This window comes from Harpia harpyja, chromosome 14 (assembly GCF_026419915.1).
Source record: "Harpia harpyja isolate bHarHar1 chromosome 14, bHarHar1 primary haplotype, whole genome shotgun sequence".
NCBI lineage: Eukaryota > Metazoa > Chordata > Aves > Accipitriformes > Accipitridae > Harpia > Harpia harpyja.
In genome coordinates, this window is record NC_068953.1 from 893,045 (window position 1) to 911,933 (window position 18,889).

Here is an 18,889-nt window from a genome sequence, read left to right on the forward strand (position 1 = left end):
GCCAATCCTTGCCTGTTCTTTCTCCCCCCTCCATCTCTTCCCCTCCCCAGGCTTTCTGCACCTCCTTTTTGCATCAGCCCTGCTCCCCTGCATTTACCCCAGAGTGATCTATTTTTTCCCTTGGCAACTTTATAACCCGTTTCCTTGCCTGACAGCAATTAAGTAGATGCTTCACTTCCAATCCCATGGCCCATAAACATTGGAAAATGTTATAAAGAAGAAAACAATCAAATCTGCACACAGGCGCATGCACACGTGTACAGACAGACAGAGGGACAAACGTGGAGGACAGGTTGAAGCTGGGGAAGACATCTGAGCCCCTTCATTTGTGCAGAGGCTGGAGACCTCCTCACGCGCACGCCACAGCCTCCCCAGCATCAAATGCGTGGGCGAAGGGGCAAGATTTCTATAATGCATGAAAAGGTGAGTTGCATCCATCAATGCCCACAGCTCATCAGCCCAAGGCTTCCCATGCCCAGGGCCGGCTCTCACACTGCTGCCCCTCTCCTGCCCCACCGTTTGCCTCACAGTGCGCCGGCACTCACAGAAAAATAAAATATTAAAAAAAACAAAAAACCCCACCCCAAAAAAAGAGGCAGAAGCACCCCTCCCCGTGATGTATGGGATTTTTTGGTGCCTGACAGGCCCTGAGCCTCTGGGGACCAACATTGATAAATCGCACCTTTCAGTTCGCCGTGAACATCTTCACTTTCCCAAGCTAGCCGGCGGCTGACATGTCAAATCACGGCACCGGCCCCAGCACCAGCGTGGTGGGGAGAGCGGTGGCTGCCCACAGAGCCCCGGCCACCTCATGAGAGCTACTCCCGCATCGGCACAGCGAGAGGCAATCTGATGTACGAACCACTGGGAACATGGAGCCCTGTGCTGAGGAAACCCAAGCAGACACACTTACTAATTTCCATGACAACTGTAATGGGGTGTTTGCTGGTTTGGGAGCGCCGGGGTGTGCAGGAACATGCTCATTGGGCACCGACCAAGATCAGCTGCTGCTGTGAAGCTGCCCCGAGCCGGCGGCGATGCCCTGTGCACAGGTCTCTGCTCACCCTGCACCCCGAGCCAGCGGGCAGGAGCCCCACTTCTCGCAGCCCCTGCCCGCACAGGGGGCTGCCTGGCCGGGGAAGCAGCGGGACTGACCCCAGGGAGAGGAGACCGGGGCTGCTTCCCGCTCCGTGGTAGCCCAAGGAGCCGCTGCCCATCATCTTCCACTGTGGGACGTGCTCTGTGCGCCGAGGGAAGGGTCCGGGGGAGTCTGGGGTGACAGAAGCCCCTGCCCACACAAACAGAGGCAGGAACGCTGCCTGCAGTCTGGGCAGGGCAGGAAAGGGACGGGAACCAGACCTGAGTGACGGCTCCGGGGATGCGCAGCTGCTGGCTGCAGAGGAGCCGCACCGCGTGCGCCATCCTGCACCGCTGCCCTAGGAGAGGGACTGAGGAATATTGGTGCAGAGGCAAACGCAGCTTGGCTAAAATGAGCTCCTTTCCCATCCCCGGAGGAGCTTAAGCAAAAACTAAGAAGAAACCAGCAACCAGTTAGCAAGAGAGCACGAAATCCAGGCGATTACTGAAAAGCTTTGGACATGGCTGTGAATCCCATGGCTGCCAACAGTACCCCAAGCTATTAAGAGAAAAATCAAGATGTGGACAGAATTAGATTGGCCATAGGTGAAAAATGGCTCAATTATTTCTAGTGCCAGAACCACAGAAGGACATTTCCCTCTGTTCCTGATCCACAACCTCCCACTAATTAGCAGACCTAGCAGAGAGAAAAATGCTCCGAGCTCCAGAAAGAGCAACAGCTAGAGACCCGACGCACCGCACACATTTGTATGTGCTGCGTAAGCTGGGCACAGAGCAGTGCCCAGGCCAAATTACACTGGCCTGGTAGTGACTGGCCATGGGAGATGCTTGAGTTGATTTTTGCCCTCCGGGGAGGGCAGGCTGCCAGCCAGAGCCAGCCTTTCCAACAGCCGGGCTCCTCGGTGACGAGGACTGTCCTGGCTCGGAAGAGGAATGTCCTGCTCCAGCTGCTGTGCCCACGCTGGCTCCTGTCCCTGCTCAGACCATGGCCCGGCATCCTTGCCCATGCGCATGCTGTGACATGGGGTAATAGCCTGTGGGAGTGGAGGATTGGGAGGAAGAAACAGGGATCCGTCACGTTGGGATCAAGAAGTCCTGAGCCTGGAGAGGCACTGAGTGGGACGGCAGAGCAGGGCTGACCTGCGAGGGTGGACGCAGGTCTGGGCAAAGCTCAGAGCAGAATCCAACCCAGCCCACTGCCCTTTGGTGGAGATAACTGCAGGCACTAGCTCCCGAGCCTCTCCTCTCTCCTTTTATGCAGAGATCTTTTAAAACAACCAATGCATAACCCCCCAAAAAAGTTACCAGGAGGCCCTGCCCCCTCCCCGACAAACTTCGGAACATGCTGTCATCAAGAAAAATGATGCTGGCAAGAGAGAAATCCACCGGGGTTGCTGGCAATTTCCCAGGCTCCAGCCCCAATGAGTGTTTATCAATAATTTCAGGATCTGCCTGTCGCAGCCACTGACTGGGAGCACAGGCAGGGAGAGCGCGGGCAGGCGGGTGTCAGCACAGCCACAGGCAGGAGAGGAATGATGAAAAGGGAAATCAATTAACAGCTCCTCAGGAACAGGGATTTGCCGGCATTACAGGGAAAGGTCTGTTCGTTTGGCTGTTACAGGGAAACACTTAAAGAGTCCTTGGTGACACAAAGGCACTTCCCAAGCTGGGGCTAGCTGACACCATGGCCAGCTAAGCTCTGGGCAGGGCCAGGGACGGTTTCACTGCAGGAGAGGGAATGATAGAGCAGCAACAGCCACGTGCACTGAGCTGCCCATAGCCTGGCCCTGGCTACACACCGCAGGTCAGAGCCGCTTCAGGCTCCGTCTCTGCTCCCCAGCTCCCCCGCACTGCCCGTGGGGCCATACTCAGCCCACGCGTCCAACCCTTCCACTCTGGGAGAGGATGGGGAGGCCAGGCTGGATGCAGGGGAAGGGGGTCCCGGCTGGGTGGGGGAGCAGAGCAGAGCACTGAACCGGCTCACAGACCTGCCTGCAGGTACCGGCACGCCACGAGCTGCAGCCACCTGCCAGGCAGCCGCCTCTCCCCAGCCGACCTGGCTGCCAACAGCAGAGCACTCCTTGTGCCAGGCCTTGCATCTGTATCACCACGCTTAATCGCTGCTAATGCATCCATCTTCTGTGAACTTGTCTAATTGCTTTCTGACCCAGGGGCTGTGGGTCCCTGAACCGCCCTGCAGTGCCGAGTTCTACAGCGTAATTAAGCACTGCATGAAAAAAAGAAAAACCTTTTCTTCATTTACGTTTTAAACCTGTTGCCTGATTGTTTCATTTGGTGCCACCTATTTATGAGAAATAGTGAATATCCATTTCCTATTACTCACCTTTATACTGCTCCTGAATTTGTAGAACTCTACCATAGATCACCTCTATTGTCTCTGTTCTAACCAAGAGAGTCCTAATTTATTAGTTTCTTCTCACACAGAAGCCGTTCTGTGCCTTTGATCAGCCTTGTCATCCTTTTCTTTACCTTTTCTAGTTCAACTACCTCCTTTTTGTGATTGGCAACCAAAAGCGCACACAGCATTTGCACTGCGACACAGCGTATTATACCTTGGCATAATGCTGCTGCCTGGTTTGTTTTCAGTCTCTTTCCTAATAACTACTAACAAGGAATTTGCCTTATTTGACTGACACTGGGCTCTGAGATGACATTTTCATAGAACTACCCTCAGTGACTGCAAGGTCTCTTTTCCTGAGTAGGAAATATTAAATTAAAGGCCAGCTTCATGGTTTTGTGGTTAAGGATGTGTTCTCATCTGTATTACTTGGACTCGGCAACATTCATCTGCCATTTTGCCACCCAGCCACTCACACTGTAAAATTCTTCCACAACCCTGCCCGATCAGCTTTAGATTTAAACTATCCCAACTATTACTGATAAAGGCCAGCAAAGAGATCGGTGCAGGCAGATAGGATATTAAATTCACAGCTCCCTAGCCCAGCTCTCCTGGGTGGGGGGGCCAACTTCAGGTACATCCCCATGTCCTCTTCCCAACACATTTAACTACTTGTTTCTGTATAGGCAGTGACATCCCGGAGGCTCAGATCACACGAGGACAATGACGATGCACGTATGAGGGAACAAGGTCCTTTGATTTTTTTTTTTTTTTTTTTCCTCCTTACTGCAGTGGTGTTCTCTGGGTGGCTTTTTCCTGCCATTTGCAGTTTTTCCTCCCTCTGAGGTGATTTTACACCTTATCAGAGAGAAGAAAAAGCCCAGGCATCCCATGAACACTTGGCCAGAGCTGCAGAGATCAGTCGAGACTTTCCGACAGGGACGGCTGCCCTGGGCTGGCGGAGGGGGGAGACTGCTCCCCCTGCCCCCCCAGCGACCTCCTCTCCTTGGGTGGGGGGCGGGTAAGGGAGGATTGCGCCTCTGGGCACATATTTTTAGAACCGGGAGAATCAATAGGCGGCACCCGCAGGTGCCATGCGAGCACACGTGGGTGGGTGGGGGGCGCGGGGGGGATCTCGCCGGGAAAGCGCGGCCGCCCCGGACTCCGCCGTCAGCACCGCGGACAGCGCCGGCCGCCGCCGGACCCACGGGCGGGCGGGGCGAGCCCCACGCCGCACCCACGCCCCGCCCATCCCACAGCCGGGAAGCAGACCCCCCCCAGTGTGGGCACGGCACACCCCACGACCAGGAGCCGGACCCCCACGGTGAAGCCCGGCAGGCCCCACGCCCAGGGAGTCAGGCACCCACAGCCCCCCAGGGCACCCCATGCCGGGTATGGCACACCCCACACCGGGGAGCTGGAGCCCCAAACTGGGCCCAGCCCGACCCCCGAGACGGGTCCTCTCGTGGCACCTCCGTGGGGAGACCCCCCCGTTACCCAAGCGCCAGCCCACGGCAGGGAAAGCTGCGGATGTGCAGCCGGCTGCCTTCACACATGGGGTGGAACATGCTCACCATCCAACACACACATCTACTTCTGAAAAACATCTACCCCTTCTGGCATCCCCAGGCTCCTAAAATTCTTTATCCTGTTCTTTAAGAGCTGTTGAGGACTGCCCAGCCTGCTGTCTGCAGTGGGAAGCGTCCCTCAGCACCCCCGTGCCTCAGGCTGGCCTCCCAGGAACCAGCCATTTCCTTGCTGTAGGGAATTTTGTTCCGAGCAGTTGGGCCAGCATCCTAGCTGGGACCAGACTGGGAGCGTTCAGTCCTGCACTCCCTCTGCTAAGCTTCAGATGTCCCTCCTGAAAGGAACATTTCTTAATTAATATTAATACTCTGCATCATGTCAGTTCTTCTCATGTATTTATGCTCCCTCCCTGAGCACCTTCCCTGTCTGTCCCTCTTCCAGCAGCAAGGTGATTACGCAGGCTGGGCCTGTGCTACTGGGTGTTCCTGAGCCATGGTCCTGGTGTAGCTGTAATGGATTGGTGACACTGTTATATTTATGGGTATTTCAAGAGAAAGAAAAAGGCTACTGGGTGTTCATATGTTCTTCTTGTATTATTTAAGAGAAGCCATTTGAGAGCACAGGAGAAGCAGTGTCTGCTCCCAAAAGGAGGAAAAATAATGGAGGGGAATATTTGCAAAAAGCTCAGTTAAGTAAATATTTTATGCCCAATAATGTTATGGCTTTTGAATGATGCATGCAAGAGAGTTGAAAGGAGGTGAGGCACAGAGAGAGGCAACATACAGTGCGTGCCGAGTGTGAAGGTGTTTGTGGGGGGAAGGCAAAGGAGAACACAGTGCCCTGGCTGGTGCCTCTCACCCTGGCTGGGTGGCTGCTGGCAGGGACAGCACAGCAGGGCAGGGCTATTCCAGTTGTTGGGTTAACAACACTGTTTCACTGCAGAAAAGTTAGAGTGAATCTTACAGGGAGATGGTTATGCCCCAAGTGGATGATACCAGCCGACATGCTGACCCATTTCCTCCCCTTCCCTTGGTACCCGCTCCAGGGAGTAATCGTGAAACCTGCATCCTTCTGACCAAGCCTGCATCAGGCAGGAGCCCTCTTGCTCTCAAGAGGCTCTATGCAGTCCGTAAGACACATCCAGAAGATTCCTTGTAAGAGCCGCACCCTAGACAGCCGAGATACCCCAGAAAGGCAATATGACCACGCCAGCAAGGCAGGGCAGCCCTGCATGTGGTGGGCTCTGGCAAGCTGGAGGGATGCTGCAGTGAGTAGCAGGGAGGGAGGCACCACCAGGTTGGAAAGGAGCTTAGTGCAAGATCCCTGGCAGCTCAGTGGAGGCATTAGCAAGATGCAGGAGGAGCCGTGCAGAGGCAGGGTACAGGACAGGTTGTCCCAGGAGGCTCACAGCCCTCTTGAAGCATTGGGAACCACAGCTGCTTGGGAGCAACCTCGTTGCTTTGCTTGGGAGATGATCAGACCTGCCAGGAAGGCATGGGAGCAGGGACCAAGGGGTAAAGAACTGGAAGACAGAGGAATTGCCCTGACCCAGAAGGACAAGGCAGGTAGGGAAAGCAGAAGGAAGACCAGGCAGGCAGAAGGAGAGGGCTGGAGTGGTGACTGAGGGGAGGAGAGCAGGGCCAGCACAGAGGAGGGACATTTCTCTGACCAGAGGAATTCTCCTCCTGGCAGGAAGAAGCACAGGGTGAGCATCTGGCACAAGGTAAGCACAGAAAGGAGTAAAATACCATTAAGTGTAATAAGAAATGTACTTAATCAATGAGCTCTGCAGCTGAGGATCAATGGGAGGCAGACACAGCCATTAGCTAAGAAAGCTGAGAAAGAGCCCCAGGCTCTGATGGAGCGGTCGATGCTGGGTTTAACCAAGCAGCAGCAGAAGGGTCCCAGGTGGAGAGCAGAGCCAGGCTGCAGCCACAAGACAGGGCTGACCCTGCTCCTTGGGGCTCGGACCCCCAACAGGGAGCAGAAAGAGGAGACCAGGCTATGGCCTGCTGAAAAGCCTAGTGCTGAGCCCTGAGAAGCACCATGGACTCTGGAACAGACATGAGTATTCAGCAACAGCGATAAGGGTGTGAGAGGGAATGGGACTGCTGCTGGGAGGGAAAAAAGGGGACTTGAGCCCCTCATCATCATCCGGGGACATCACTTGGCTGTGGAGAGCAAGAGCCAGGGTTTTAGCCATGGGCCTTTCTCCTGTGGACCAAAGGCTGCAGTGAACTTCAGGTGTTGGTCCTTGCTGTGGGGCGCAGCCCAGGAGGGTGCAGGGGGGCTATGGGCATTCTGGGGAGACCACCTGGAGCAGAAGAGACATGCAAAAGCCTCACTCATACCCACGCTGCCTGGCTGACAGCTGCCTCCTCAGAGAAGGGCTGGCTGCAGAGCAGTTTTCCTCACTGCTCTTGTCCCTTTGCCTCTCTCCTCACCTTGAGCACTGTGCTGGATTGCTCCCCAAGGGCCACCACATGGAAGAAGTGCAAACTAGATGGCAAAGAGGTCACCCTCCCAAGAAGGTGTTGCACCAGCCCAGGTAAACAGAGCCGCTGCTGAGTCAGGACTTGTCCAGGCCCCAACCTTGAGAGATGCCCTAGTGCCCCCCCGACCCAGCGCGCTTGGAGCCCGTCCGGGTGGTGCCGGCGCTCGGCTGAGTCACCACACACAGGGCTTCCTCAGGAGAGAGTCTTGATTTTCAGCCCATGAGCAAATTTAGCGCTGGGGAAGGCAGACAGCCCCAAGCAGCGAGTGGGCACAAGCTCCGGGTCTCACTGACAGCGCTGCAGCTGACTCAGCCCTGGTGCTGGGACCCTGCCACGCTCCCGCCCTGGGCTCCACCAAACACCCAGCTCCTCGAGCCAGCCCAGCCCCGGCGCTGAACTCCAGCTCCGTGCTCTCTTCGTGTTTCCAAGGCTGTCGCCCTCAATCCTGACCCCTGCTACTCCCCTTCCCACACTTGCTGAAACCAGATGGCCAGAGCCTGATCAGACCCAAGCCAGCAGAGAGAAGGAGCACCGATCTCCGTGCAGGGGAGTCTTTGGGGACCAGGCACATAGCTAGTGATGTCTCAAGAGTATTGCAGCCTTGGGCTGTGCTTAAGGCAGAGTTGCTGTACATGCCTGTGAAGAGGAGTAAAGCGGCTGTCCCCTGGGGTCTCTTCCCAGGGGGTGGGCTCCCTTCTCCCACCGGAGCTGAAATCATAACCCTGATCCCTGGAGGCTGCTCCTGGCCCTCCTGGAGCCCAGGACACATGCTCCATCCCTACACATCACTGGATCCTGTCACCGTGGGCTGTGCAAGACACATTCCTGTCACTGTCCCCCTTCCCAGACCCCGCACCCCAGCGGGGACAGCTGCCCCATGACCCGGGGGCTGGGGGGCGGTCCCAGTGCCGTGTCGAGCGCTGACCGTGGGTAGATCTGACCAGTTCAGCCCCCTCCTCACGCCTCCCTCCCTCCCACACCTTCCGACGGGGTTGGGGGGGGGGGGCACATCGCCCGTCCCGGCGGACAAGAGAAAACCGGGCAACGACCCCGACGGGGAGGGGGCACACCTCGGGCGCTCCGGCCAACGACCCCGACGGGGAGGGGGCACACCTCGGGCGCTCCCGAGGAGGGGGGGACGACACACCAACCCAGTCAGTGCCCCCCCCCCGCCCCGGGACTAGCGCAGGACCCTCCGCTGCTGCCCCGCAGCCTCCCGGGGAGCCCCCCCCCGCGGGCCCCGCCCGGACCCCCGCGCCCCCCGCCGGCGGCTGAACAGCGCCACCTGGCGGCCGGGCCCGGCCGCGCTGCTGCGGGGGGGGGGGGCACGGGGGTCCCTGTGCCCTGGGAACAGCCGCCCCCCCCCCCAAAAAAAAAAAAAAAAAAAAAAAGCAACTCTCCGTGCCCGCAGCGGGCCCGGCCCTGCCCGCACGGCAGGCTGGAACAGCGAGCACCTCGGCCCTGCGGCTGAAGGGGGGGGGGTCCTTGGCCGGGCTGTGGGGGCACAGCCCCGGGGAAAGGGGAGGTTCGGGGGATCCCCGCAGGCACCGCCCGGGCTCTTGGAGCCCGCTGGCAAGTGGGTCCAGGTGACACCGCAGACCGCAGCTGCGGCACCAAGGGAGCAGTTTCACCCAACTGCTGCCTCCCGGTACAGCATCCGGGCCCTGCCCGAGGAGCTCCCCTGCAGCAACCTCTTCGCCTCTTTTCCAACCTCTTCGCCTCTTTTTCCAGCCTTTGTGAGCTGCTTGGCTGGAGCACCTTCCTCTCTCCATCTGCCTCAGGGCTCAGGCCAAGTCCAGGGCTGCTCCTGGCTTTTGATTTCATGCAGCGCACTGTCGCTCCTGACTTTGAGGCCGTTATCAGCACTTGCTTCACCCGCACCCCGGTTCCTTGGCCATGCCTGGCATAAAGCAGCTTGAACACCCACAGGCAGCGTTGACTCTCCCTGGTTGGCAGTGGGTGTGGGTAAAATCAGGTGTCTGCTCTGCCTGGGAACAGCCTTCTCTCCGAGAGCTGCCCTCAGCCACTCAGCTGCACCCTACAGGGAGCAGAACAGGGTCTGCTCTACACCCATCAATTCCACCCAACCATCCCAGGTGCATCCAGTCCCCAGCAGCTTCCACAGACTCTGCAGCTCCATCCAACACTCAGTAGCCCCACATATCTCCCCTCACAGGCACTCCAGAGCCACTCGGCTGCAGAGCTCCTCCTGGTTCTGCTCACCAGGGCAGCATTACAACTTCAACCACAAGGTCCTGGCACTAGCTTTTTTCAATGATGCTAATGAGCTTATCTAGGCCCTTGGTACTCAGGCAATCATGTGCTGGGAGCCAAGAGCAGCATTGCAGACATTTACCCTGCATCTCAGCTGCACCAAACTGATGAAGGACATAGGCTTGGTGTAAAGAGCAAACCAGGGCATCCCCAGCTGCTTTGTTCAATTCTTTCCTCACCCTCCTGGCCACCTCCTCTCTCCCCTTTTCCCTTCCTTCGCCCTCTTTCCAACAGGCTGCATACACGATGCCTTAACCATTGGGACAGCACAACTGATCTACAGAGCAGAGCTACTCTGGGCAGGACAGGGAGGTGAGCAAAAGAAAAACACCTACTTGCTTTCCATCAACTCATCCTCTATGTTACGTCCAAATGCACCATTTCCAGCCTGCAGCGATCCTGCCCTCCAACACCTCGACAAGCACCTGGGAGGGGGCTCTCCCTAGGGAGCACAGAAGGCTGCAGCTCAGCCTTTCTCCTGGGGAAGCAGCTGCCCACCCACCCAGAGACCCCGCATGCATCCTACCTCTCCTGAGGTGGGTCAGACCCAGGTCCCTGCTGTCCTTCTGCTTCCCAGCGCTTCCTCCCTCTGTGCTCAGGCAGAGCTGTACCAAAAGGGCTCTTAGGGGCGTGGAGAGCTTTTATAAAGCATCCCTCAATCCCCCTCCCTCCAGTCAACCAGTCTCACCTGTGGAGCCCTGCCCAGGCATCTCCCAGCTCGTCAGTCCCATCACCAGGGAGCAGCTCAGGCCATGCCAGTAACGGATCCCTGCAGACACGTGCCCTGCGGAGCTGAGTGACCACTCATGGGGGATGAAATGTGACATTCCTGACTGAAATTCAAGTGGCACCCTGAGAAATTTGCAATTTGATTTTCCCTTTAAAAATACAAACTAAAGAAGGAAAAAACACCTGGCCCCTGCCTGCCTGACCAAACTGCTCCCCCCGGCACAGACCCCCAGCAGCTGCCCAGCACTGCCTGCCTGTATGCGTTCACACGCTGCAGGGAAGCTGCAGTTTCGCCCAAGGGGAGCTCAGCATGTCACTTTTTCCAAAGGCTGGAAACAGGCTGGGCCCCCGAGCAGCGCATTTCAGACAAACAGGGCAGTTCCACTGGCGGATGACTTCTCTGTGCTCATGATTTCTATCTTCTAGCCCTTTCATCTGTCTTCACTGAGTTAATTGGTACACAAGTGTGGGAAGGACAGTCTCGGCCCCAGCATGCCTTTGCAGGGACCATCTTCCCCAGCCAGGTGTTGGGACTGACAACTCGCACCCTCAGAGCATAGCTCATTGCATGGTCCCGTAAGTGCTTCCAAGGATGCAGGATCAGTGCTGTCACCAAGGGGCCCATAATCCGGAGGGTGCTGAGCAGGGACACAGTGGCCCCAGAGCAGCCACAGCCCCTCAGGCACATCTGCTCGTAGGATAAGCACCCAGGGTGCTCTTAGTGCAAGATCAATTGCATCAGCCTTTTTAACTGGAGATGGACAGTGTCCTCAGGCAGCATGGCCAAAGGTGATGTTCTTTATCTGTATCTCATGCTCCTCAGATACCAAATACCAAAACGTGCCTTGAGACACTCCTGTTATTAAATATTCCTCTGAGATTAGAGCAGTGCTTCCTTCTCTCTAGCCTCTTCCCTCCCAGCAGAGCTGATCAACATGATAACTTATCGGGACCTTCCCTGTGCTGTTAGCAATGGCTTGGAGACTTATTGACTCACCTCAGAACAACACGCTGAATATTTAGGACTGTCCCTGAGCTTGATAAGCAATAACATCTTTATCATATGAGCCCTTTAAACCCTCAGTGCCTGCCAGGCCCCCCTGTCCTCGCTGAAAGGATGGTATCAGAACGAGGGCAGCTAACACTGATAACAAAACAGTTCCTTGAGTGAACTGCAGTGCCAGGACTGGCAGAGTGGGTTGCCCGGCAAGCAGCTTCTCTCCTGGTGCTCTCCGCTGTCCAGACACACGGCAGCTACTGGAACGGACAGGCACGACCCCAGCAGAATGACCACTCTGCTCCAGCCTGGCCAAACCCAGGGTGCACAAACGTGCCGGTCATACCAGCACCCTCTGGCTTCACAGCACCCAGCAGAGCCCAGCAGAGCCCTGCAGAGCCCCACAGCCCTGGCTCCCAGCAAAAGGATTTCCCCTTGGGCTGCTGTAGACCAACACCCACCCCATGCCCTCTGTTAGCAGGAGGAGGGGTGGGCTCAGGGCTGGCTCCATCCCAGTGCAGCTTGGGTTCATTTCCACTGTCTGCAAACGAAGCACCCAAGGCTGTGCTCCTGGCTTGTGTCAGCCATGAGGTCCCTGGTGGGATCGCTCGAACCTCTCACAGTGTCCTTGCACGATTATCCCATGTCAGACCTGGGAAACACAAGCACAGGGGAAGAGGCAGCTGAGACATTGATGCACCCTGAGGAATTGGTCCAGACGGGAATACTCGGGGATGCTCGGGTCTACAAAGAGACGGTCGCATGCGCGACAAACCATGGCATGCGCGTGAGACTCATCTGCCCAGCTTACCCTTTGGGGAGAAATGCCAAGGAATGAGCCCAGACAGTGCTGGGGAAAGCAGTAGAGACGGCTCTGCTTGGTGAGGGCGGGGATGGCTGGGCAATTAGGAAGCAAAGCAACAAGGAATAAATCTGGAACCCGAGCAGAAGGAGATCAGCAAAGACGCAAAGGTTGAGAGTTCAGACACTGAGGAACCAAGTCAACCTCTGTTACATAAGTCTACAAAAGCCTTACACTCAGTTTTGCCGAGAAATGAGTCGTCAGCAATGATTAAACCCCAGAGAAGTCATAAAACCAGCAGATATTGATAAAATGGGATGCTGATATGGCGAAGCTCAGCAATGCACGAGCGGATGAGGGTCATCCACGGTGAGCAGCAGAGCCCGAGCCGCAGGAGCTGGGCTGGGGGCTGGGACACAGGGGCTTCAGAGCCGGGCTCACACTCGGGAGCATCTCTGGAGGTTGCTGGTATGGGCAGGATCCAGGAAAGAGCCTCCTTCCCCAGTATGTAGCTCCACAAAGCCACACTCAAGGACCTAGGGTAAATCCAGGCTCCTTTCTGAGCCTCTGAGCACCGCGCTCGAGGTGGTTGAGTGGCCCTGGGGTTGGGGGGAGTTGCCTTTTGAAGCCGAACTGCTGACCAAAGAGCAGGGCACCAAAAGCCAGGAGTGTGGAAAGGACACCACAACAGGCTGCAGGGAGCCAGCACAGGGTGAAGGATGGCAGCTGGGGCACAGGGTGCTGGGGTGGCAGGGTTCACACAGGCTGCCTGCAGAAGGCAGCGTCCCGCCACAGGAGCAATTCTTCCCATTCCATGAGTACTAGAAGAGCATCCAATACCACTGATGGAGGAGGCAGATTTGGTGTTTGACCCAGAAGGAAATCTAAGCTAATCTACTTCAGCTAGACAAAAACCAGAGAGGCTCATTCTGATACAACGTGCCGGATGAAGCCATGCATCTGATCAGCAACTGCAAGATTAGATAAGAACTGAACTTAGTCCCATCCCGCATGTATTAAAGTGAGCTCTCTGGATGTCTGGGCTATTCCAGTTCCAGGGCATGAAGATGTTCACTTCACTGGGGTTCCTATTTGCTGCCCTCTCTTCAGCAAGATGTATCCCCGTGCAGCAGGTATCCAACAACAACAAAGTCCTCCTGGTGTCCTTTGATGGCTTTCGGTGGAACTACGACCAGGACGTGGACACCCCCAACCTCGACGCTATGGCTGCGGAGGGGGTGAAGGCGCGGTACATGACTCCTGCCTTTATCACCATCACCAGCCCGTGCCACTTCACGCTGCTGACCGGTGAGTCCCCCCCAGCCCCAAGCCAGGCAGAGCAGCACAGGGTGCAGACTGGGGAAAGGCAAATTTAAAGCTTATGCATCAGTGAAGGACACTAAGTCAAGCAGCCGTTCAGCCTCAGCAGCATGCAAAGCTTTAGAATAGAGACAAGGCAATAGTTGCAGAAAGTGCTAGAACTGAACCTGTATTTATCAAAGGTAAATAGCACCAGATGTCGTAGGAATTATGCAGCCGCCACCTAGACCATGGTAGGAATTACACGGAGGCCCCCCAACAGGGCTCATCCCTAAGTTCTGCTTTAATAACAGATCAGCTCAACTCTTTTGTATATATTTATTCCTAACGCATGTGATCTGCAGCTCAAGCTGGATGCCTGTCGGTTGTTACTGGATTTATAGTCTCTACAGGTTCCCTGATTTCCTGATGGCATTTCTGCTCCTCCAGTCCTGTTCACGGTGTCTGGGGTCTTCTCTTCTCCTGGTTCACTCTCGCAGCCTCCAGGCACCCTTTTTGTCTGTGTCTTGAGACATTTCCTTCTCTTTTGTTACAGGATAGCCTGTAGTTAAAGTTTAGTTATACTTCTTTACCTACTAGAGTCACAAAACAAAGATTAAATTATAGTTCATGCAGCCTAAGTCTTCATTTACTTTAGTCACTAGCGCTAAGCTCTGGCACAAATTAGTCTCTCACTACAGTGTCTTCCCTTTGTTTTTATTAGCCTACCTGCATTATATATATTATATAGGTGCCAAATATTGATAGCCTCTAATCTGTGTACATATTGGAGTACAACACAAGCTACAACATCGCAAACACACAAATATAATTACAAAGGCACAAACACAAAATAATATTCCATACAATATTCTCCTAATCCAGATTCCCCAGTCAGTGAGAGACAGGCAATAGCTGCAGAAAGGGATAGAACTGAACCTGTATTTATCAAAGGTAAATAGCACCAGACCAACCTGACAGCTTCCTTTGATTAGATAAATGATTTTTTAGACGAGGGAGATGCACTAAATTTAATCTTTCAGGACTTCAGTAATGTATTTGATACAGTGCCACATGGGAAATCGTTAGTTAAGATGGAAAAGATGAGGATTAGTACAAAATCTCTAATGTGGGGAAGTAAGGGGCTACAGGGAAGAGGACAGCAGGTGATGCTGAGAGGAGATTGTCACGCTGGAGGGAGGGCAACGGGGGCATTCCTGAAGAATTGATTTTGGAGCCAATCTTATTTAAGATTTTAATTAATAACCTTGGCATAAAAGAGTGGAACATGCTAATGAAATCTGCTGATGAGAAAAGGCAGAGAGGCATTGTCAATACAAGGGAGGACAGGGATATCGTGCAGAAGTAACTGTGCAGTCTTCAGGACCAGAATAATAAAAATAGCTTGAAATGTAATAGTACAAAGTGCTCGTCTCATTTCTAACAGGAATTTCTGCTGCATGCTGACCTCATGGGTTGTGAACAACAGAGAAAGCGAAACACCAAAGCAATTAGTTAAATGCAGGTTAACGGTGAAACACACACCCCCCGCGCCGAGAAGGGCAGGAGCAATTGCAGGCAGCACCAGCACCTCCAGGGGTGCCCCGGTTGGGGGCCGGGTGAGACCCACTTGGGATCAACCCACCCGTGTGAGGAGCAGGCATCCCCCCAGCATCTCATTCCCTGCCCTGGGAACCCCACTTTGTACAAGGCAGAGGGAGGAGGGAGGCAAAGCAGAGGCAAAGGGAAAGCTGGGATGGGGTACGAAAGGCAGAAGTTCCTCGCTGACCCAGCGATGGCCCATTGCCCAGCGCAGGGGCAAGACCCCCTCAGCCACAGCCCGGCTCACCCCCTCCTCCTCCGTCTCTCCTGACAGGGAGATACCTGGAGAACCACGGGGTGATCCACAACATGTGGTTCAACACCAGCACGGGTCAGAAGCTGCCCTACCACAGCACGCAAGACGTGGACAGCTGGTGGGACAACGGCAGCCTGCCCATCTGGATCACTGCTCAGAGACAGGCAAGTGCAGCAGCCTCCTCGCACGCACAGACCCTGCACAGACGGATCCTGCCTGCAATCATGTTGTAAAAGCTACAGGCAAGCCACGATCTCTAGTGGCCATGAGCTAACATCCTCACTGCAAACGACAGGCTAATTAGCAAAAAAATGAAATCCCCAGACACTGGCAGGAATAATTATGATCATTCTATTAAAAATAGCAAAAAATAATAGATGCATTTCAGCTTTATTAAGACATTAATAAAACAGGTTATCCTTTTCCTGTTTAAAGAAACCTCAGCCGGTTCCTTAGGGAGCATCACGAGCCCAGGGGCTTCATACGCTCCAAGGCACATTCCTCATTTCCACAGCCTCCCCCAGGACGTTTTGGGCAGCAGCATCAGGGGCTGGTCCCCTCTTCACTGGGGACTGCAGCAAGGCTTCCCTAGGTCCCAGTAAGCTTTGAATCTGGCTTTGAGACAGGACCTGAGACCTGGCCCAAGACACGTACCTTTGCCTGTCTTAACCTGCCAGATTGGCTCCACTGACTTCAGGGTGAGTGCTTATATGATTGGAGTAAAACACACCTTAATGTCTTGATGGTCAAGAGCCAGAGGGTCCATGCAAAGTACAAATAGGTCACTGTTTCCAAAGTTATAACTAGTGCTACTAACACGGTGAGAAAACCAACATGCAGGAATTCTGGGAAGGGCAGTGCTTTCAATTAATCACTTTTAATTGGCAATGAGCAAGAAAACCTCATTAGAGGCAGAGGTAGACATTAGGGGGCTGAATGAACTAACCGCATTAGTAGGTGGTTGCATTGACAGATGGAAAGATGCTGTAGAGGAAGTTCAGGTGAGTTTATGCAATGTCTCCACTAACAGGGTTTAAAGACAGGCTCTATCTATTTCCCTGGAGGAAGAGCAAAATATCAAGGGGAAGAAGTGAATATGAAGTTGGTGGAACCCCTCTTGTTCAACTACAGCAACGAAACCAACTGGAGAGAGAACATTGACACCGCCATGGAATGGTTCACGGTGAACAACCTCGACTTCATCGCCCTCTACTTCGGTGAGCCGGACTCAGCAGGACACAAGTACGGCCCTGAATCCACACAGAGGAAAAACATGATCAAGCAGGTGGACAGAACCATCGGTTACTTGAGGCAGCGTATCAAGGAAAGTGGCCTGGAATCAAACCTCAACCTCATCATCACATCTGACCACGGCATGGAGACCGTCATAAAGACCAATGAGATTCACATCCAGAGAGTAAAGAACTTCACGTTCAAAGACATCCAGTTTGAACTCTTAGATTATGGACCAAATGGACTATTGCTGCCAAAAGAAGGAAAATTAGAGCATGTGTATTCAGTCCTGAAAAACGCCCACCCAAACTTACATGTGTACAAGAAAGCAGACTTCCCGAGGAGATTCCACTACGCCAACCATTCCCGGATCACCCCGCTCCTGTTGTACAGTGATCCAGGATACGTGATCCATGGGGTAAGATATACGCACAGACATACCTTACTGTCTTTTGGGAATCTGCCTCTCTCCTCCTGCCCTTCTCATAGCACCCCAGTACCTACCCGGCTTTACGCCTTCATGTTGATTGGTCTCCCTACAAAGAGATGGAAATTCCAGCTCTTTGTGTAAAGACCTTCTCCACTGTTCAGACAAAAAAAGGGTCCAGGAGTCTTGGAGCACAACTTGCATGAAGACAGAGTATCAGTTGCAGGATCGCCTCCTAGCCTGGCATTAAGGGAAGGCCCAAAGTCAAGGCCAGCAGGCAGCTTCCCATTGCAAAGCTCCTCAGTGCAATGAAATTTGGATGCGCTGACAATTAGGGAGGGAACCTGCAAGATGTAATTGCTTGACAGCTTTGTCTAGGCAGCACCCTCCAGCTTCTGCAAAGTTTAACATCGTTAGATCAACTTCAAAAACCCAAAGAAACCAGACTGTTAAACCCTGTGGCTGCGGAACATGGCACGCGAGAGCCACGGGCCGCAGAGGTGGAGGCATCCAGTATCCCGGAGACCGCGCTGGGGGCAGGGGGCTGGAGGGTTTGGGCACCCACATCCCCTCTCTCCCTTTCAGAGATACAAGGTCCAGTTCAACAAAGGCGAGCACGGTTTCGACAACGAGGCCATGAACATGAAAACCATCTTCCGCGCCGTGGGACCGGCCTTCAAGCAGGGGCAGGTGGTCGAGCCCTTCGAAAGCGTCAACGTCTACGCCCTCCTCTGCGAGCTGCTGGGCATCACCCCCGAGCCCCACGACGGCTCCCTGGACGCCGTGAAGCCCATGCTGCGTGAGTCCCGGGGAACACCCCCCCCCCGGTACCGGGACCCCCCCCCCGGTACCGGGACCCCCCCCCCCTCCGCCGCCCGCCGGTCCCGGCCGCGCTCCGCCGGGATTCCCGCGGGAACAGCGACACCTGGCGGCTGCCGCCCCTCCCGCTCCCGCCACCGTCCGGCGGCTCCGGAGCACCGGCGGGGACCGGGCATCGGTCCCCGGCCCCGTGGCCGCCTGCTGGTGTCCGCCGTGCTCCCCCCCCCCCCCCACGCAGCGCGCAGCTTGCGGGTCGTCGTGTCGTGTCCCGTCCCCCCCGCTCCGGTCCGCGGGCTCGGCAACCGGGCAGGGTTCGCTTTAACGGGGTGTAAATGTCCCCCGAGAGCAAAGCAAAGCTCCCCACAGCCCTTAGCGCTCAGCAGCAGGAGATGCACAGTGCTGAGGCCAGCAAAGCTTCATCCCCGGGGGGGGAGCAGAGCGGGTGGCTGTGGGTGCCCAATTCCTGGCACAGGCTCCCCCAACTCGCAGCCTGGCGGGAGGGGGGGCCAGGGCTGCTGCTCACCTGGGCAGGACCGGGCACCCGGCTAATGCTAAATTCCTCCTCTGGGCATCGCAGGTTCAAGTGCTCCTCTCCCTCCTGCCAAGAAGCTGCCGGTGATGCTGGGAATTGCTCTTGTTCTGGGATGCTGGGGAGGAATATACTAACCCCCCCATCAGAGGTAACTGACTCCAGGGACATCCAGAAAACCCCCTGGAAGTGCCCTTGTCCAGGCAGGCACATGCCCCGTCTGCTCTCGGTCTCTCTGGGGTTTGTCCGTCTGTGAAAGCCCATGCTGCGCGGTGCCCACCAGCCGCTCTCCGCAGGGCACAGCAGACCCTTTGCATCTCAAGCAGAGGGACTCTGGGTTTTTACTACCCGGGTCAGCATTGACATCACCCGGGGCATCTGCTGGGCTAGAAAGAAGGGCTGGACATCCCTCTGGCCTCCTGCCTGCTGCTGCCTAACTGTCC

General features: G+C 55.3%; 2 protein-coding genes across 2 annotated transcripts in view; one reads left to right on the forward strand and one right to left on the reverse strand.

Moving 5' to 3' along the window:
• RBFOX3 (RNA binding fox-1 homolog 3) overlaps nt 1–18,889 on the reverse strand; it is a 190,280-nt gene that overhangs the window by 164,405 nt on the left and 6,986 nt on the right. The gene's annotated exons all lie outside the window — the stretch shown is intronic.
• On the forward strand, nt 12,635–18,583 carry ENPP7 (ectonucleotide pyrophosphatase/phosphodiesterase 7). The gene is made up of 6 exons (XM_052808470.1): nt 12,635–12,749; nt 13,392–13,589; nt 15,457–15,602; nt 16,469–17,089; nt 17,684–17,897; nt 18,495–18,583. The coding sequence occupies exons 1-6, from the start codon at nt 12,635–12,637 to the stop codon at nt 18,581–18,583; spliced, it is 1,383 nt and encodes a 460-aa protein (XP_052664430.1).

Excerpts from the sequence above, each read along its gene's own strand:
- ENPP7 (XM_052808470.1), top strand. The coding sequence starts at position 12,635 with ATGAGGGTCATCCACGGTGAGCAGCAGAGCCCGAGCCGCAGGAGCTGG. Across the intron at positions 12,750-13,391 it reads AGCATCTCTGGAGGTTGCTG|CAAGATGTATCCCCGTGCAG; the intron begins GTATGGGCAGGA and ends CCCTCTCTTCAG. Across the intron at positions 13,590-15,456 it reads CCACTTCACGCTGCTGACCG|GGAGATACCTGGAGAACCAC; the intron begins GTGAGTCCCCCC and ends CTCTCCTGACAG.